At 47.8% G+C, this 21,754-nt stretch overlaps 1 protein-coding gene across 3 annotated transcripts in view; it reads right to left on the minus strand.

The window, feature by feature from the left end:
• Window positions 1–21,754, minus strand: part of spidr (scaffold protein involved in DNA repair) — a 31,643-nt gene that overhangs the window by 9,087 nt on the left and 802 nt on the right. For 2 of the 3 annotated variants that reach the window (XM_079750391.1, XM_079750389.1), the window contains exons 4-12: window positions 21,287–21,478; window positions 20,739–20,936; window positions 19,918–20,060; window positions 14,567–14,787; window positions 14,027–14,127; window positions 10,975–11,194; window positions 7,496–7,706; window positions 6,965–7,182; window positions 1,944–2,102 (exon numbers count right to left, since the gene is read on the minus strand). In XM_079750391.1, the coding sequence (XP_079606517.1) occupies window positions 1,944–2,102; window positions 6,965–7,182; window positions 7,496–7,706; window positions 10,975–11,194; window positions 14,027–14,127; window positions 14,567–14,787; window positions 19,918–20,060; window positions 20,739–20,936; window positions 21,287–21,478 (1,663 nt within the window). The remainder of the gene's footprint in view (window positions 1–1,943; window positions 2,103–6,964; window positions 7,183–7,495; window positions 7,707–10,974; window positions 11,195–14,026; window positions 14,128–14,566; window positions 14,788–19,917; window positions 20,061–20,738; window positions 20,937–21,286; window positions 21,479–21,754) is intronic. The other variant, XM_079750390.1, reaches the window with a different exon arrangement.

Below are 21,754 nucleotides of genomic sequence, written 5' to 3' on the forward strand. Positions count from 1 at the left end.
TAGCCTGCATTAATAGAGTCATTTTGTAGTTGTTATAGCTTTTATAGCTTTTTATAGCTGCTAGGCGTAAAGAGTTCACCGTTCAAAGCGGGATGTTTATTGCGGGGGAGGCGCGGCGGCAGTCGTGATCGTAGTTTCCGGTCAGTGCACCACGGAGTATTCGATTTGGAACAACACTGACATCTGATTAGCGCACTTAGTGAGTGCGGATAGTGTACTCCGTTTAAGTGTACTCATGGAAGTATGGATATAGGAACACAGCACGGGAGTTTGATTGTTATTTACAAGCGTGTTCTCTCTAGGGTTGTTTGTCTGTTCTGGGCCACTAGAAACATGGAGGTGCAACATTGGCCGCCTCTGTGGATCTCAATGAATTAGAATATTTCTGGAAAAGTTAATTATTTTCAATAATTCAATTTAAAAAGTTAAACTCATATATTATATAGATTCATTCCGCCAAAAGTGATCCGAGATACTGCATTTTGGGTTGTAAGCCATAATCATCCAGATTAATACAAATGAAGGCTTGAATATTTCACTTTGGGTCTGCTGAATCTATATAATATATGAGCTTCACTTTTTAAATTGAAGTATTAAAAATGAAGAACCTTCTCCACAATATTCTAATTTATTGAGATGCACCTGTATGTTGATATAAAGGGATCGTTCTCAGGTAAAAAAAAAAAAACACCTCATATTTTCATGGTATTATACCATGAAACATAATATACACCTTAAGTGCATTAAAATATACTTCCTCCTTATATTCAGAAACGGCAAGCATGGTGCTGTATGGAAAACAGACAGACAGACAGACACACACACACACACACACACACACACACACACACACACACACACACACACACACACACACACACACACACACACACACACACACAGACACACACACACACACACACAGGCCATGTGCTGGAGGGGTCACCTGTCATGAGCCCGGCCACAGACTCCGCTGAAGGCCTTTCAGACAGTCTGGTATGCTGGAACCCGTGCATGTATCCATACCCCCGGTCCATCACTGAAGACCCTGAACACCCTCAACGTGCCGATACTTCCAACTGTTGCTAATCTGGGCTCCCTGGGGTGGAAACTCGCGAGGGAGTCGAGCCGACCTCGGTGTCGCTTTACATGTCAACACACAGGGGCCCCCCACAACACACAGCGGGATGAGGGGCCGCTCGGCTGCCAAAAGGGCCCATCCTCATCCTTCATCCTGGGGTATTGGAGGTGAAGCTAACGGCTAGTGGGGGAATCCTGCTCTTTGTGGTGGGGTATTGGAGGAGACGGTTAAGGCTAGTGGAGGGGGTTCCTGCTCCTTGTGGTGGGGTATTGGAGGAGCTAAAGGCTAGTGGGGGATCCTTTTCCCGGTGGTGGGGTATTGGAGGAGCTAAAGGCTAGTGGGGGTTCCTGGGCCTTGTAGCGGTGGTGGGGTATTGGAGGAGCTAAAGGCTAGTGGGGGTTCCTGGGCCTTGTAGCGGTGGTGGGGTATTGGAGGAGCTAAAGGCTAGTGGGGGTTCCTGGGCCTTGTAGCGGTGGTGGGGTATTGGAGGAGCTAAAGGCTAGTGGGGGGTTCCTGGGCCTTGTAGCGGTGGTGGGGTATTGGAGGAGCTAAAGGCTAGTGGGGGTTCCTGGGCCTTGTAGCGGTGGTGGGGTATTGGGAGGAGAAGCCAACGGCTAGTTGGGGGATTATTGGAAGATGAACGGTTTCTCCCGCTCGGAGCTGGATAATAAGAGGGTACAATGTTGACGTTGAGATGAGACACTGGTTGGGGTTTTAATGATTGTAAAAGGAATTATGAACACATACAGTTTGTTTGGGGTCTAAGCCCCAGCTTGTAGCGATAGCCTGGGTTCAGATGAGGTCGGTTGTGTGTGTGTGTGTGTGTGTGTGTGTGTGTGTGTGTGTGTGTGTGTGGTCTCACCTTTCCCGAGTAACCCGCTGCACCACCTTGATGTTCCTCAGAGCGCAGGCCCTTCCCTGCCACTTCTGGGTGTACTGTTGCAGCTCCTGGTCACAGGCTAGAGCCTGGAGCTGAACCACGCTGAAGATACCATGGCCATCCTGGACCAGAGCGCACAGCCTGATGGGACGTAAAGGGGGCCGGGCCACACGTCAAGAACAGGACTTTCATTCATTCAATGCATTCACCATAAGACCATGTCTTATTAGAGTTGGAATTATAAGAGTGTGAATAAGCGTGTGACACATATAAGTGTGGATTATTGGAGTATGAATTATTGGAGCATGAATAAAAGTATATATTATCAGAGAATGAGTAAGAGTATGAATCACTATTGGAGTATGCATAATGGTATTAAAATCGCATTTAAATCCAAATGATAGACATGCGCTTAAACGCAACCATCAGTGAAAGAGTACGCCAGGAACAATTAGGCTCATGTGAATGAGTAGTGCAGCAAGCAACACTTGGAGGATTCACTTTGACTAACACATTATCCCTAGTCAACCACTAGGGCCTGTTTCAAGAAACTGGATTACCAGGTTAACCCGAAAATAAATCCCCCTGGCGACTCATCTTGGGAGCCTAACCCAGGGATAATCCCGTGGCTGTAGTAGCGGCTTTTGACTATCGTCTCATTGGTTTCGATCACGTCAACGGATCATTTAATAGCATTTTTCCTTCTTGTTTTACTATCTTACCAGTTGACAATCAACTCTATTTGACAGGTCTCAATTGAAGTTATAAAATCTGTATTTAGAACACACTTCATCCAAGTGTTGACCCATAAAACATCTGCCCATAGTAGATGGCTTCAACCAGTCTCCCAGAGCCAGCCTCTACTATGATGACGTTGTGCATATGAATGAACTAACCTGACCAATAAAAGCACTGAATAACAACGATGGCTTGGGAATTCCCTTACTGGTCACATTTTCCAGGGCGCGATCAATAATTGATTTTGAGGCCTGGCATGAATGTGCATTTTTCCAGGTCATCCTAACCTGACGATTGAGCTTACTTGTTCCCCAGGGTTAAAGTCAACACGCCCACCTGTGATGTCAGAAGCCGCACAGTTTCAAAACGGCTTGTAATGGCTAATCACACTCACACCTGGTGGTATATGTCCAATTAATGTACGCACTTATTGTATGTTGGACGTCCTCGCACTTAAACAAAGTACTTAGCTGAGTTCTTCTAACATTGCGCCCCGGCGTTACTGGCTGCTGGTGGGGGCGGCAGTGGTCCGACAGGTTGCTTCCGACTCGGAGCAGGAGACCTTTGGCCTCCAGCGGGGCTAGGCTAAGGCGCGCTCCTCTGAGCTGCCACAGTACGGCTCCCAGCGAGAGGGAGAGACCAAACGGGTTCTGCCGCCACCTCGGCCCGCTCCTTCGTGCCCAGACACAGCCCCGACACAGGCCCTGACAGTCAACACTGAAGCTCATACCACATGGTTTCATAGCGCACGCACACACACACACCCGGGTGCACGCTGTGCAATGGGTCACGCGTGTGTGCGCACACGTATCTCGAGGGACAGTTGTGCGGTGGTTCTTCTAACCACCTGATTGGTCCTATAAACGGTGAACGTCTGGGTTTATTTGAAGGGACTTCAGAATAGACGCCCCAAACAGCATTCTTGAAATTATTTTTGGCGGGATGGGTGTTTCTCTTTTTTCTTAAAGGGCTGTTATTCTGACTTGTTTTTGTTGAAGTTGTCTGTCTTGTTTTGCACAAACAATATGAAACGCACCGCTGATATGAAGTGAAGCGGCTGGGATCAAAACTGCCGTTTCTCTTGAGTCCTGGAAAACATGAGGTTAATCTAGGCTCAAAGTCTGGAACCCAACGGACAGGCTCACAGGGGAGGGGAATGTATCAGAGCAAACAGCGAGGTTTTAAAGACCTCGTAACACGTCTGTCAAGAAAGTCCAGAACATGCGTTGAGAACATGAGATAAATGCACACATTGGAGAGATCAGCGACGTTAATATTTACAGATTCTGGGACGGGCCTTATTGTGTGTGAGTCCTAAAAGGTGTACTCCAGTGTTGCTTATCAATAATAAACACAGTTTGCATGAGTTCAGAGAACAAACATGCTGAAACACGAAGGATAATAACTCATAGCTCATGAGGACAGAACTACTGGAACTCAGACAACCCGACATGCTGGTAAAGCCTATAGGCTGTATATGCAATAATGTTGTGATGTTAACTGATAACTTCAAACAGATCAACAGATCAAATAAAACCAATATGAAACCCCCCAAAAAACGGATTTGAAAACAAAAAAGCTGTCCCTTTGACAGGTTTGACATTATCTGCAAAATATTTACCAAGCATGGTGCACCCAAACTCCACAACTTGTTTAAACATGAAATCTGATCAGGGGGATGACAGATTGAGGCATTGTATCTCAGGGTTCTGCCCGTTTGACATAAACAACCACCCCCTTCACGCAGTCCCTCCCTTCTAACTGTTCACAGCCTAACTTCCTCAAACAGCAGAACCTCGCTCCCCCAGCCCTCGCCCCATTGGCCGGATTCAGTCACAGGCTGATTTTAGGAATTTGTTATTGTGAGCAATCACAAAATTCTCAGCAAGTCGGAGGTTCTTCCAGGAACAGGGCTCCATTGAGCCTGTCCAAACACACATACACACACACACACACACACACACACACACACACACACACATATACTCTTTCACTCAAGGGGCGCTGTGCAGTGTGCACATGTACATACGCATGGCTTGGCTGCACAGTGAGTGAGTGAAGCTCATGTTAGGAACCCAGCAGAAAGGCCTCATTGGCAGTCAGTGAGGGGCTGAGGGGGGGGTTCCTCCCTCCAGGCTGTCCACCAATCAGAGCGGTGCGAGTGATAAACACGGTTGTAACAGGATCACTGCAGCACATTGTGTTCCCGGTGCAGAAAAAAAGAAAAGGGGGCCGGACTCTCCTCCCTCCCTTGGTCCCTGTAAACAGTTAACCTTCTTGTTTATTCTGCTCCGCATTTACGGGAAGCAAACATCTTCCACAGGCGGCGCATTGGACCTCCCTCCCTCCCCCCCTTTCCTCCACAGCCCCTCTGCCCCATGTACGAGGGGCTGAAACACTAGAGGGATCAAACGGGCGGGCTGACCAGGAGAGTGACTCACGGGGAATTGGGGACAAGCCACTACAGGAACAAACTGTCCTTGTCTCCAGCCCCCCTTCAATGAGGCCGGCGGGGACGTTAAACCACAACACGTCTCCCGTCCCGACCCATAGATGGACGCAGATTTCATTTTAATTACAAGAGGAATATTTACGCACAACACACCCCAATTTGTGTAAATCAGGACTCGATGGTAAATTAAGCATTTGGCTGCAACTTTCCCAACGCAACTAGGCCCATCCACAATCACGTGTGTGTGTGAGTGTGTGTGTCTGTGTGCACACACACACTCACACAATATGCAAACTCTAGCCAGGTCCGACACACAAAGCAACACCTTTAAGTACTCCCAACAAAAAAATGAACACCTCCCCCTGTATCCTAACGCTGACCTCCTCACCCCTACAGCCCCCCACACACACACACACACACACACACACACACACACACACACTTCCCCCCTCCCCCCCCCCTTACACCTCCCTCCCCCGCGCTGACGTTTACGACCGGCACCGCCGCCAGTACCGGCTCAATCCGGTCAGGGGCCCCGAGACCTGATAGGGCCTCAGAGTCCCCAGTGTTTGTTTACCAGATGCGGGGGCCTAGCATGTCAGGGACCGGCGTCCGGTTACCCGGTCACCGTGTCAGCTGAGCTCTCCTTCCTCGAAGTCCCCTCGCCTCTCCCTGGCCTGAACCCGTGGGCCAGGGAGAGGGCACGTGATGGGGGCAAGGCCAAGATATAAATAAACACCCAAACAACAACACCCGTTGGAGGAGGGGGTTACCACAGGCCACGCTCCCTGCCCGTCCTTCACGGCTGACCTTTCCGTGATTCATTGACTAAAACGCAGCTGAATTCCATTGATTCCGATATTCCCGGGCCTGTGAGTAACGCAGTGTTTTCACCAGACGTGGTTATTTCCCGGGAATCCGTCACATATTTCAAGGTGAAACGTCACACCGTAAGGGGGGGGTGGGGGGGATTCGGCTTGCCGCAACAACACTCTGGTTTGTGATATATTTGCCGCGGTTTTACGTTTCGTTCATTGAAGAAATATGTCAAATATTTAACACGTGATGGGGGAATATCTTCCCGTTAAGGGGTGGTACACGCTCACGCCTGCGCTCGTGGATTACCAATTCAGAACCGTCTTTATTTGTGACGGTAAACCGACATGGGGTTTGGCTGCAGAGCAACGCTGCACAGTCTTAGACTTCAGCAGAGTGGAGTCCTTCAGAAACGGCCCAGCTTTTTGTTTTACTCTCTGGCAGTAGCTAGAGCTGCAAACCTCTGCCCCCCAGTGGACTAGAGAACAGGGGGGGGGGGGGGAAGTGGGGGGCTTACTCAGCTCTGGCACAGTCCTGCAAGCACAGGCTTTCTGAGAGAGAGAGAATCACTCTGTCCTCATAGAGAGCTGCTGGCCTGGATCTATCTTCTCTCTCCGGTAGAGGAGAGAGAGACGGGGTTTGGGGGGGGGGGACTGGATTCAATTAGAAATGTTTGTGTCCTTTGTCGAGCAGAGCCATATGGCTGGAGACAGCGTGAGCCCCTCTGCGGGGGGGGGGGGGGGCCTCCTGCACAGCGAACAATAGCACGACTATCGAGGGCCGGGGTGCCCATCCAGGAGGGCTATGCAAAGCGGGACCCCGGGAGTTATTTTAAAGAGGGGATGTGCTTTGGGGGAGAGATTCGAGAACAATGCACAATGTACTATAGCTCTGCATCTCTGCAGGTTACACAGGGACCGACCCCCGACGCCGTGCTCACCAACCTCTGGCGGTGGCGTACGTACAGGGGGCCAAGTCGTTCCACACCACGCCGTACCTGCTTCGGCCCCTCCTTGGGGGCGGCGCCTTGGGCCTGGCCGCCGACGCCATCGGCCGGTCGGGCACGTAGGAGGCGTACACCCGCTGGACCGCCACCCGAACCTCAGGCCCCAAGGACCCCGGCTGCCCCAGGCCCTCGATGGCCTCTAGGAGGGAGTGCCCCGGAGCCCAGTCCATATCCCCCGGACCTCCGACGACCCCCTCGCCATTCGCAACCTGTGGGGGGGAGAGAGAGAGAGCGAGAGAGAGAGAGTGGTCGGGTTACATGCAACACAATGCAAAGACGTCAGAGTACATGTCTCCCTGTTGGTTTGGCAGGCAGGTTCTTGACCCGAGGCCAGCGGTGTGATTGAAACAAGCACAAACGTCAGAGTGTTGCTCTAGAATCGATCCCCTCGCGGTATTCTCGCGTGTGTCTCCGTTTCCGAGGAAACCGCTACGAGGAATTGCAGTGTGTGGGCTATGAGACACCACACAATGCTTCCGTTAAGTTTTTAGGAATACGATCGTGATGTGATACTCCATTCACCTGCTCGGTGGTGGCATCCTTCCTTTTGACGGCGTCCACTCCATGCAGGCCGAATGTGTTTGACAAAGAGTAGGGCACACATCTGGCCAGTGGGGGCAGGGTCCTGGGGTGGGCCTGTGGGTTGGTGGTTTTTGCGTCAGAATAAACTTTCTGGCTGAAGTGTGTGTTTAGGATCACGGTGGTGCTCTCGTCTTCGACGTCAAGTCTTTGCCTGCGTGGAAGGACAGAGATTAATTAACATTGCTTTATCAGCCATACCAGAGAAGCCTCTAAATGCAGCATATATGGTGGAATGCAGACTATAATTCATATTGTTTTTAATTACATTACGGGGGTTATTGATAAGATAACGCGAGGCATGGTATGAAACACGTTCAGCTCCATCAGAATCATGCGTGGGCTGAGATTTTCGCTGAGATTGCGATTTGTGCCAAATTACCTTTCAATGGAAATGGTTGTTGCACGAACACAAACTGCGGGAGGGGGATTTGGTTAAATACCATGTCAAACACAACAACGAACATCAGGCACCGGCATTGTTTTTACTAGAATGCAGCGCGAGACGCAAATATGATCAGTTTGGTTTACCTGCACCGTCAACAATTAAACATGTTTTCATAGTTCAACGAAACAAAACATTAACATTGACACCATCCTGCGGTGAAGGAATGTGTATTCTGAAGCTCGGTAAAAAACAGAAGAACACACTTTGAGAGTGAGCAGAGTGTGAACACCTTCCAGCCCTCCACGCCCACGGTATTGACGTGAAAAACACAGGCGTGTTTCCGAACAGCAATAAACAAGGCTTCTGCCAAAAGGTGGTTTTTGAAGAGGGCTGACGCTTCCACCGCCATTTGAAAAGCAGGTATAAACATTTATGCTGTAAGTGTGATGACGGCCCTTTTCCTGTATGAGAAAAAAATGGTCTGCAGTGTTCTGACTCATGGCCAGGCAGTCTTGGTGGCTCCAGCACCTCAGCATGACACAGCTCGTCCCTACGGCCTCAGTCTGGGGGTAATCTTACGCACTTATTATATGTTTGAACGCCCTGGCACTTAAGAATAGTACTTAGCATCTTATCTTAGCTATCTTTGTTGTTTACGGGGAATGGGTTAACCTAGTGATTGTTAGAAATTGGCACTTGGTACTATGAACATCCTTACTGTACCGACAGCGATATATTGTTGTTTCTCTTTCTTCTGACAAATGTACTTATGTAAGTCGCTTGGGACAAAAGCGTCTGCTAAATACCCTCAATGTAAATGTAATGTAAATGTAATTGAACTCTTAGCTCGCTAAAAAGTGGTCGCTTTGGAAGAGAAATATAAATACAATACAAATAAAAAAGATGTTGATGTGCATATTCCACAACTTTTGGGAATGATTCCTATTTCACACCAGTTTAAATTAAACTCAAACATCGGAAAACCAAAATAGGATCTGATGGGTCAACTATTACGACCCCAATAAGGGAAGTCAAAAGAAATAAAAACTTCTTCAAAATTAATAAAAAAAAATAAAAAAACCTATACATCCACTTTGCACCTTAATCATTACTGACTCATTCGCACTAACTGGAATCTCAAACAATAATCCTCTATTTCCTGGTACTACAAGTCAACACCCCTATAGCACCGGATGTGTGACGTTCTCCTGATCGCCCCGGGGCGGGGACCTGGAGTGGAACGTGCTGTTCAGGTGCACAGGTGAGAAAAGAAGCTGAACACGGAGGCAGGAAGTGGGGCTGGGTTCCGAACAGGTGAGTGGGCAGCAGCAGATTTTCATCATCAACATCCAGATGCCGGGGACAGGTTACATTCAATGCTTAAGGAGTGGCGCGGTCTGCTGGCGTCACAGCCCGTCAGTGAGTAACACCGCCAGGTATTTCTGCCCCCCACCTCCTCCCCTCTCACACACAAGGTGCGTAGGAGGTGGGAGGAGCCAGCCCACTCACTTACTGGAGGAGTCTGGAGGAGGAGGCAGCATGGCTCGCGTCACACAGGAAGCCGATAAGAGGAATTTTACCAGACGCTGATTGAACTGCATTCTGTGTTTTTCCACCCCAAGACCCCGGTGCTGATGTGTTGATATGTGAACATGTTTGATATAGAAAGATTAAATAAAACATAATGCTCCCTCTCTCTTCCCCTCTCTTGTCCGTAAAGGGCACTATTGAAGAAACGATATGACCTACATTTAAAGTGTGTGGAGCTGAATCAAAACACCCCCCCCCCCCCCCCCCCCCCCGCCCCGTAACAGTCAAATATGATTTCGAGCAACAAAGGCAGTGCATTCAAACACTATGTGGGCTCCTCTCTTCCACACGAGCTTGCGATTAAGGACGAGAAGTAAAAAAAGAAAAGAAAAAGTACAATCGTGCAGAGAGGGAAAAGAAAGAAAGAAAGAAAAGTCAGTTTGAACACAAAAGCGAATGACACGCTTAAAAACAGCATGTGTTTCCAATCCCCTGCGCTGGCTCCCTCCGCTCTCTTCCCCAAATGCACCAGAAAATAATCCCAGTGTTTTTTCCCCCCCAGCCTGCTTGGAAATGACCTAACTCCTGCCAGGAAGAGGAATGCTGAGCATTCCCTGGAGCAGCGTGGTGACGTCAGAGCGCCGAGGAGGCCCTGAGCTTCCGCCAGCTTGGATCGTCCAGCGCATGCGGGACGCAAACTCCAAACAGCTGGGCTCCACCGCTGGGCCCCTCACAGCATCCGCCATGTATAACTCACCCTCACACCCCCGACCCATCTCCTCTCCCATCCTCCTCCCCCGCCCCTCTGACCCATCGCTTCTCCCACCACCCCCGCCCCCCCATCTCCTGTCCCATCTACCTCCCCCACCTCCTCTTCCATCCTCCTCCCCCTCCCCCGCACACATCCTCCTCCACCCCCATCTGCACATCTGGCCTCTGACGCTGCAGTCAGCGTTGTCCACATTGGGTGGCCCTCTGTTGCCTTGTTTTTGGGAAACATTTCTGACCTTTGACCTTCATCGATCTCTCCCCCCAGCTACTGTTGGCTTCTATGCAAATAAAAACGGTCCTTCATCTGAATGCAACACTGAACCGCTTCGGTAAGTAGGTCTTCCTGCGTGCTGTTTGACAGCAGGCGTCAAGGCCAGTCACCAGGCACGGCGTCTGTCCTACACAGTTGAACAAGAATGATTCAAAATGCCCCTCCTAGGCTATGCCGGTGGCTCCAAGGACACTTTTAGAGCTGTACCTTTATGCTAGGCTGCAATTAGTAACACGATCATGCTGATAATTCATTCACAGCTGTGGTTTGTGGCTTCTTTTCTGTTTCATGGAGTCCTAATGTTTTTGAGTACGGCACTTGGCATTGGGCTGCTGAGACCTTGGTGTCTGTTTGTTTGTTTTGTTTATAAGGTGGACTCCTGTCTTTCCCACAAGGCCCCTAGGCTATGCTGGTCACCAAGATCAGGAACCAAAGGCCTACATTACCCAGAATCCCACTCACCATGGCGGGTACACGTGGATGATGTCCCTGGGCACGGGCCTCAGCTGTGCTGAGGTCTTCCTGTCGAAGAGCACCAAGAGGCGGGCGGCCGTGAGAGTGACGGCGGGGGGGACGGTGGCCTCCCCCCTGGGGGGCCGGCGCTGCTCGCAGTGGACCAGCTGCATGCTGCACTCCTCCCGCGCGTCCAGGACCTCCAGCACCAGCACGCCAGGCTGGACCGCTGCACGGAGACATGACGGACGCACGAGGGAGGAGGCGGTCGTTTAAAAGTTGTTTAATCCCATCGAGGAAGACAGAGTGTTTGCTATTGGCTCGCTCGCTGAATGCTTAATCTCACCGTGATTGACAGCACGTTTTAGAAACATCTCGTGGAGGCCCAGGGAGGAGTAACCCGGGCCTCTTGCTCAAAGGCGTGGGGTAGATTGTGGACAACTCGTTTTTGAATGGGAGACAAACACGCTAAGCAGCAGGCCGACCTGTCCCCGGCATTTAATACTGAACATGGAGATTAGGTAAACTGTACTGCAAGATCAGTACAGTCAGGGGTTTGAGATTGACGCTATAAACCACGATTGGACCTTAGACCATCAAACATTCAACGCTCAGTCTTGACTTCCACAAACTTCCCCACACCCTTGGGACTAGAGAAAGGAGTAGTTTACTGGACTGAAATGCTTGGTCTGGATCTTAGAAACGCGCTCTAAGCAATGAATCGATGACACTCCTGATGATAAATAAACTCATGAAACTGTTTAGATTTCACGGTTAGGATTTCTTCCTGCGGTCCAAACCGTTGCACTCCAATAGAGCAATGGTAATGAGCCAATCAGTCCATTAAACCTCTGGGCTCTGTTGGACTGCAACCGAGCTGCATTAAAAACAAAGACTATTAAAGATCTATGAAGCGATACACAAAAACAAAGTCTGAATGACTGAGCTCATGCAAAAAACATTTTTAACTCAATAATTAGTTCCTGCATTTGTACATTGAAAAGTTGAAAAAATGATATATGTTTGAGCAGTGTTGGGTTCAACTGCACATTCCAGTGTGCTGTGCTGATGTGCCGTGGAAGACTTTCTTCAATACCTTTGGTCTCGAAAAACAACGCAGAGAGAGACATGTCGTTTAAGGAGAACAATTATTGTTGCTGCGCGCCGAGCCATAAATCAACTCAAGATAAGGCCGCCACTTGGCCGAACGCAAAACATGAGGGGTTGTGCGTTGATTGAAGTGAATCATTGCAAGCGTTGATATAATAAAAAAAACGCCGAAGCTTGGCTGAGACAATGCAGCACTGTCTTGCGTTCACGGGAACACTTGCGGGAAGCGACCCAGAGGGGGTATTTTCGATATGAGAAGAGTGTGGGATCTGCAGGGAATTGTCTCGACATGCACGCAAACGTTTCATCTCTGCTCAGCTGCACCCCCACACCCCTCTCTCCCCCTTTCTCTCCCTCTCTCCCCCTCTCTCTCCCTCTACTAGGAGAAAGGCTGGGGAGGAGAGATCATGCAGGCCGCTGACCAGGGCTTGTAGCCGACCAGGGCTACAACCCTGGCCAATGGCTTCAAAGACCAAACTTAATGATCTGATTACACTAGGAGGGTACCTGATAAGGTATTATAGTAATAACACACACACACACACACACACACACACACACACACACACACACACACACACACACACACACACACACACACACACCTTAGCGGAGTTATCACAGTGAGATAATAACACGCCTTAATCTAGCTGAGTGTGTGGTATGGTTTATCATGTGCTATATGGTCATAAATCACTTTTGCAGACAAAACAAAAAAAAACAGATTATAAGAAAATTACATCTAATCAAGCACGTCAAAGAACATGAATTATTTTCTTGGTACAAAGTGCAATAGGGTTGAAAGAATACCAAGGGTTTGAATCCCATTCCCCTACTGGCCGAAGACAGCAGCAGAACTTGGATATCGTTGGAGAAGAGGATGGACGGTGTACGCAAACGACCAGCAACCCTTCAGCTACTTTAAATTGTGGAACACGCTGGCCTAACCGTTGGCCATCTGAAACGACGAGTTCATGAACAAATCTGTTCGGTGTGTTCAGCTGCGTGTGTGTGAGAGGGGCGGACCAACGCCACGAGACTAGCGCCACCCGATGTTAAGGAGACTTATTGCATCTCGCGCAACTAAGCGCAGAACGTACATGCTACTGTGCAGTTGGCAGTAGTCTTCGTGGTGTGTTTCAATGTAACTTTTCTGACGACGGGTCAGGCGACGGAGTGGTCGGATAAAGGCAGCCGGCTGTTGGCTTGAGTCTGGGCGGTGTGTGGGGCCCCTTAACAGCGACTTCAACCTTGACAGATGCATTCCTGGATGGAAAACAGAATCAAGGGGGCTGCATGGTGGTGGCAGCGGTGGGCGTCATCTTCTTCCTATTTTCCACGATCAACTGTCACCTTGAGACGGCGCTGTCTGCGGCTTATTACAATGAGCTCGTGGCACGGCGGCCTCGCCATGGAAAGGAGACTGGAGAACAACAACAAACAAGCGGTTTCCTGCCACCCACACGCTGCCCCGACTCCACCGCCGCCGCCAACCCACCGTGCACTGGTGGGCCCTGCGTACGCACACAGCGTTTCCTCAGCGCCCGCCGTCCCCCCCTCAGGACGACCACAGCGTGCACAGACACACGTACTGACACACACACACACACACACACACACACACGCATTGCACCTGTTGACAGAGTTCGGGGGGAGGATGGCAAAACCCGACCGCTCATTCATAACATCTGAACGGCGAGCTGCACCTGTGAACTTTCAACTAGCAGTTGATGTGGTGGGTGTGTGTGTGTGTATGCATGTATGGTGCATGTAAGTTGTGTTTGTATTTATAAAGCGTGTGTGTGTGTATGTATGATTATGTGTATGTGTGTGTGTGAGTCTATATGGTGTGTGTGTGTGTTTGTGTGTATAAGTATGGTGTGTATGTGTATGTGTATGTTTGTGTATGGTTTATATAAGTGTATGTGCAGGTATGTGGTCATATGAATACCTGTGGCTGCAGAGCCCTCTGCGATGGACAGGTGTCTCCAGAGGCTGAAGGATGACTTCTGTCTGCCCTGGAGCCTAGTCAGCCTCTCTGCAAACCCTCCGCTGGGACACAAACACACACACAGTTGTGTAATAATCAGGGAGGAAACAATGTGCACCACAGAGAGCACTGCTTTCCAACAAAGAAAGGCAGTTGTGGCTTCTTCCATTGATGGCAGATTGTGGTGTTTCATGTGTACGGGCCCGGCAGTGACATTTAGCAGCTGCATGGCGGCACCCAGGTGTCCCTTTATTCACATTCAATCAGTGGAAACTCACTGAGCTGGCAAAGCTCTTGGTTATTCTGAGAATGTGTAATTCCGTGGCTAATCTGTGTGTGTGTGTGTGTGTGTGTGTGTGTGTGTGTGTGTGTCTGAACCAATTTATGAAGCAGTAAGTATGAAAAAATGAATTACAATTAAATAATTTAATTAAACAATTTAAGTATATTTAATAACAGAAAGCCTCAATAATGCTGACAACCGAAATCCCTCCACCACACCTAGTGAGCTTCCGGTTCTTCTTCCCAGAGTCCTCCGGAGTCTTGGACTGGGCGTCGGGCTGCTTCCGAGGCGTGTGCATATGCATGGCCTGCGCTGCCCTGACCCAGTCACCCAGCGACCTCTTGTTGGCCTGGCCGTGACCTTCCGGTCTGTTCTGGGAGGCTGAATCAGCACCGCCTCCCCGGGTCGCCCAGTCTGAGGCCTCAGGATCACCCAAGGGCTACACAAACACACACACACACACCCACACACACCCACACACACACAAACAAAACAAACAGTTTAGAGCTGGGTGAGCAACAAGTTCTTAATGGGCGAATTGTGAAGTGATTCATATTGGAAAGACAGTTGACGCCGGTATAATTGCATCATTGTCATCACCGTTAATATAATAATTTTGTTTTCAAAACAAACATGTGCGTGTGGGACAGCAGTAGAAATCACAAGCAATTGGTGATCATCAACATTTAATTTTATTCATTCAAATCATATTGAAACGACACAACAACACATTATCTGATTGTCTTGGTTCTCAAATGTGTTCTCAACAACACTTTCTGACCGGCCGGAGAGAGAACTCTCACACGCAGCAGGAGTAATTATCTATTCACGATTCTGATCTCACTCGGGTGGGGATCAGAAGATAATCAAACCATCATTGGTAATTCTTAAGCTTTCATTTTCAGCTTTTATTGGTTTTTTTGCTACATCACTACACAGAGTCGCCGGCTCCCATGGAAAACATTCATGACAGAGCGGTTCCTGTCATGTGCAGACAAGACCTGCATTCCACATCCCGTCAGCCGCCAACGCGCTCACTTATTTAAATCAACTGGTCCCTGCTAGGCACCGCGCCAGGAGACGTCACATGCTCCAACCAGCTCCAGGGAGAGAGATGGAGGGGGAGAAGGCGAGAGACAGAGGGGAGTAAGAGAGAGAGAGAGAGAGGGGGGAGTAAAAGAGAGAGAGCGAGAGACAAAATGAGAGAGAAAAGGAGAAAGAGAGAGAGAGAGAGAGAGAGAGAGAGAGGAGGGAGGAACACTATGTTCCTGGCCCAGGCTCAAAAATGTTTTCACCAGCGCTGAAGTACACAGTGTGATTGTGGCGTGGCCCCACTATCGTGTTTTACGGAACACAGAGCAGTAAAGGAGCTTTATGGGGGCCCGGCCCTGATGTCGTGGTGGTGGTGCTGGTGGTGGTGGTTCTGGTGGTGGTGGTGTTGGTGGTGGTGTTGGTGTTGGTGGTGGTGTTGGTGGTGGTGCTGTTGGTGCTGGTGCTGGTGTTGGTGGTGGTGGTGTAGTGGTGTTGCTGGTGGTGGTGTAGTGGTGGTGCTGGTGGTGGTGGTGGTGTAGTGGTGGTGGTGGTGCTGGTGGTGGTGGTGGTGTAGTGGTGGTGGTGGTGCAGTGGTGTTGCTGGTGTTGCTGGTGGTGGTGTTGCTGGTGCTGGTGGTGGTGTAGTGGTGTTGCTGGTGTTGGTGGTGGTGGTGTAGTGTTGGTGGTGGTGTAGTGGTGTAGTGGTGTTGCTGGTGCTGGTGGTGGTGTAGTGGTGGTGGTGGTGTAGTGGTGTTGCTGGTGTTGCTGGTGCTGGTGGTGGTGTGGTGGTGGTGTAGTGGTGTTGCTGGTGTTGCTGGTGGTGGTGGTGGTGTGGTGGTGGTGTAGTGGTGTTGCTGCTGGTGGTGGTGGTGTGGTGGTGGTGTAGTGGTGTTGCTGGTGGTGGTGGTGGTGGTGTGGTGGTGGTGTAGTGGTGTTGCTGCTGTTGCTGCTGTTGGTGGTGGTGTGGTGGTGGTGTAGTGGTGTTGCTGGTGGTGGTGGTGGTGTGGTGGTGGTGTAGTGGTGTTGCTGGTGGTGGTGGTGGTGGTGTGGTGGTGGTGTAGTGGTGTTGCTGGTGTTGGTGGTGGTGTTGTGGTGTTGCTGGTGTTGCTGGTGCTGGTGGTGGTGTTGGTGCTGGTGGTGGTGTAGTGTTGGTGGTGGTGTAGTGGTGTTGCTGGTGTTGCTGGTCCTAGTGGTGGTGGGGGGTATTGACCCATCCCCAACTTAAACTGGGTGGGGGGCGTCCTCACCCGACCTTGGACGATGAATTATAGAGTTGTCCTGGGCATGCGAACACACACTCAAACTCACACCACAAACTCACACACACACACACACACACACACACACACACACACACACACACACACACAAAATAGCATAAAATACGTTTGGCTGACATACATCTGGTGAGTCAGCCGCAGGTTAGTCTATGCTTTATATGGAGCTATAAAACTCTCTGTTGCTGTATCCTGTTCAATCCGGTTTCATGTACTACAACAAGTGTGTGAATGAGCATTCATAGTGGATCAAATTGAAACTTTGATCCAGTTCAATCTAAACCAGTGTGTCTTAAAACATGTCCTGTGTAAATACGTTTAAAGTTATGAGCAGACCACTTAATATCTACTTGGAGGATTTTAAACCAATGTGTGCGTGCGTGCGTGCGTGCGTAGTAGTAGTAGTATTTGACCTGATCAAACACACAAAAGTCAACATCATCCACCGTCGAACATGCACCTGTAGATACTGAAACCAAATCACCAAATGTCATCACCAAAGTTTCACCCTCTAAAGGAGACCTCTCCAGGGCTCTTGCGGGGCAGGCACCTCGACTCAAACCTTTAAGTTGGTCGGTGACAGCAACTGATGTCTGATGTGCTGATGTCAGCACATCTGTGACAAGAGGAAGTGGGAGGGCGTTATCTCTCTTATTATCTCTCCGTGGGAGAGATAGTAATCCGCCCTAAAGCTTCCTCTCGAGACTCAAACACCGGCCTGTGTAATAGGGCTATCTGTCAGAAACGACCCCATGATGCTAGCGCCACTGCGCTTAACTAGGAGTAAACGCATGCAGCCAAGCTCATCACAGTGCTGCCTGTGATCTACTGATCGGTGCGCTCCAGTTTAAAACAAAGCGATGTCAACATTCGATGACCACAATCCTCTTGAGGTTAAAAAAACACAGTCATACCTACCTCCATCCTCCAAGCCTGGCCGGCGAAATTCATAATTTAACAAGTTTTACTGTGCCAAGACCGGTTTACACTTCAGCCCTGAGGTGGGTGAGTATATGCAGAAGACAAATTAACACTCCTTTACTGTCTGGGCCATGCCAGCCCTGCCTTCAACAAACATTGCTCCCAAGTGACTTGTGGCCAACACCAACTTATCCAAGACACCACGGAGTGGGCTACAAAAGGCCTACTCAAAATCAACGGGGTAAACATTAACCCAATGTACATGGGAGGAGATAGATGGCAATTAGAGCAACCTGTGGCTTCCAGTATAGCAAGGCTCATTTAGACTCTGATTCAGAGTCTAATTTTAAAAGGACTAAATACAGAACGGTTTGCAGTTAAGAGTCACCACAAAGGTAAACACGCACTGACCACAAATATAATGGTCTGTATAAATATTTGATTTGGACACGGGCTCTGCCTTATTTTAAATGTGCCCATCCAAACCTGGGTTTAAATCAAGTGTCTCTGTAAACTCATCAACTTTTAAAACATTGAAAATAGCGTTTTACAGCGAAGTCCATTTGCACTGCTTGTTCAAGACCACATGTGATTTCTCAGCCATTATCATGACACTTAGATACTCCACCTAGTGTAAATTCTAATTTCCAGGGAAATTTCCCTGGTTTAACAAGGGGGATGAACGATTTATAAACGTCAAAGTGTCTGACAACACATGAGTATTTGTCAAAATTAGTCTATAAAAAATATCGAAGTATTGGATTTGACTTAATAACAATGAATGTCAAATATAAAACATGATTTGCCTTTAGTATCGATATTCGTATACAAATTCATAAGATTTTGACAAGCTCTTAGTAGTTGACTAATACAATTTCTTCATCGAAATAATATAAGAGCTCTAGTATGAGCTGTTCTACATATTCATAGTGTATAGTATATGTATGCATGTACAAAATGTATGTATGTATGTATGTATGTATGTATGTATGTATGTATGTATGTATGTATGTATGTATGTATGTATGTATGTATGTATGTATGTATGTATGTATGTATGTAAGTAAGTAAGTAAGTTAGTAAGTATGTATGTATGTATGTATGTATGTATGTATGTATGTATGTATGTATGTATGTACATAGAGCTGTTTGGTGTTTATAGAAAATAAGAAAACTTCCTTCTGAAAGGGATGGCCTGATTGTTTTCCTTCAACAATGTTCAAATAAATAATGCCACTAATTTGAAAAGCTCTCCAAAGAAGCACGATATGCATCATTTAAACATTGCCATTACTTCGGTCACCCATGAGTTATGACATAGTCAAAACGACTGGTACAATTCACTGTTCACATAATCCACTCAAATATCAAACTACAATTAAACATCCCTTGAAAATAATCATTTAATTCTTTAAAACCGCATGAAACGCGTCGACAACACCCGGTGAGCCACACACTAGCCAAGTACGGAGATTATGCTAAACCTTTTGCCCATACTAGAGTTTGCATAAGAGGGGTTATGACCCCACCTAGTGTCCATAAACACACCTTTCTGATAGTTCAATCCCAACAGATTCACACCATCACCAGCACCACACTAATGAATAACTCCTCAATACTACGTGAGGGGGCAGTCAGAGGGAATCTCCCTGCCACAGCATAGCATATTTCCAAGCATAACAGGATGTTACCGCCACATAAACTGAGGAATGTGAAGAGGTCCTACAGGATTACACTGGAGAGTTACAGCATACGTATCACTGCCGGCCAGCTGTGCGTTAGCAGATTAACAGGATTAATACAAGAGAGAGTAGGGAGGGAGACAGATTTGGTTCGGCCTTGCTTTTGTTTCAAAACGTTGACAATATAATATTAAGTTAATATATACAATTATTAGTTGTATATGCCGGTTGTATTTTCCTGTATAGAAGACGTCTTATTTGTTTTTAGATAGCATTGCTAGTACAATAATATTATTGTGTGGTCATGCAGCAAAGGAATCCTATAGGAAACCTAAAACCCCTCGTTTCCTGTTTCGATATTAGGATTCTTTTTTGAGAGCTGGTGAGGCTTTCAAAGTGTAATGCTAGACGGACCGGTGTACATTATGTTGATTGGAAACCTTTACTCTCTTTTACAGTTTACTAGTGCTGGCTGAGTTAGTGTATGCCAATAAACCTCCAGTGACACGATCGGTTGAAAACAAACCAAGCGAAACAAATTGAATCGCCTATGTGCAATCAGACTTGAGGTCTGGTTCTGAATCTAAAGTCTGATTTGAGAGATCATAGTTGTATAAACCTATTTAACTTCATTTGATACGATTAGCATTTTACTTACCCCTGGTGATATAGGTGCTTTTAGGCCCCCGTTGACAGCATGCGGTGGAGACTCACACTCAGATATATGACCCGCACTGTCATGTTTCAACTGATCAGGAGAGCCGTTCAGATCACTGTCCGAATCAATGATGGGAAGGTCTTCTGAAAAATAGAGTCAGAAAACATGAACAAGGAACAGGCATCCATTCCTCAATGATCATTTGACAATGTTCCTGTAGCCTAAAATATAAAGCACGGAACAAATTTTTATTAACATAATTCAAACATCCATGCTTGAGGATTGTGTAACAACGTTTAATCAAAACTATCAGTGACAATAGTGTATAAAGTAGAGCTAGGTGATAGTTGATTATGGGGGCCGATGCCGATATTAGGGTGTAAAAGATTACCGAAATCGATATATATCAGCCGATATTAAAAATATAGATATATCGGCCTTTATATCTTGGTATGCTGGGGATGGAGCAGGGATTTGGGATTGGCCGCTGTCCCTCAAGCAATGCTTCGGGCCATAGCAACATCCCATTAAAACCATGAGCTACAAGACCCAATATGCTGTAAGGTGAGGAGCTACTAACCCCCCACACAGAACTAGATTTAAAACTGTTAGTGTTGGGAGCCTTTACAAGGAGGTGCTCTCTTAAGAGGTTTTAGAGGATTTATTAAGAGGTGATTACGTTAATAAATCAACACCTTTTCTAAAGTTTTCATATTGGCAAACATATACAACGATACGACAAATTAATCGGCCTAACCCTATATATCGGTCTGGCTCTAGTATAAAGTCTTCATCATCGGCCTACGCGGAACCAGGGGTACCTTCATCAGCGGGTAGTTTGGTGGAGCACTCAACTGCGGCGGTGGGTCGAAGAGTTTTCCTTCGCCTCTCTGGTGGTCTAGGAGCCATCGCTCCAGCAAGAGACCGGTCGTGATCTGTATCTGACTGCTCACTCTCACTAGACGACGTCCAGGCGATGTCCAACGGGTCCTTGTCATGGTGACCGGAGATGTTAGGTGCTGTGCAACCATGGATAAAGAAGATCAGGTTTATTTGTACTTTGATTGAAGATATCGCTATGGAATCTGGTAACCCCTGATAACAAAATTAACTAGACTAAGACAAGTAACTGAAAAACTCAGTTTGGACCATGAATAAAGACAGAAGTCCAGCACTTTACCTCTTCACAGTCATTTTGTATTCATCGTCAGACGTACTGTATATCGTGATGCATCGTTATAGGATTTTCTAACAATACATTGGTCATCGCAGAATCACTGTATTGCGATATGATCTGTATCGTGGGCCATGTAACGCTTATTGTATTGTGAGGTACCCTGTGATTCCCACTCCTACTCAGCATCTGTACCTTCACAAGCAGGGAGTGCATGCGATGCTCTGGCGGCTGGTCTCTGTATCTTTCTCTTCCTCTCTTGTCGTTTAGGAGGCACAGCTTTAGCCAGAGACTGCTTTGGACTCTCGTTACCAGACCCCTCATTTTCGCTGGAGGTCCACACTATGTCCACGGGGTCATCGTTATGGTGACCAGAGCTGTCATGCACTAAGTTACCATGGACACAGAGATAAGGAGAGAGAAAGTATATGAGATCTGACTGACATCTGGTTGAATGAGTCTCATACATTCGCGTCCAACATGTCCATTACATACTATGCAAAGTTCTTGTATTATGACAATTCTAATCTTATCCTAGTTATCTTTGTTGTATACGGGGAATGGGTTAAACTAACAATTGTTAGGGCTTGGCACTTGGTTCTATGAATATCCTTACTGTACGGACAGCGTAACATTGTTGTTTCTCTTTCTTCTGACAAATGT

The sequence above is a fragment of the Pollachius pollachius genome, assembly GCF_949987615.1.
Source record: "Pollachius pollachius genome assembly, chromosome: 14".
NCBI lineage: Eukaryota > Metazoa > Chordata > Actinopteri > Gadiformes > Gadidae > Pollachius > Pollachius pollachius.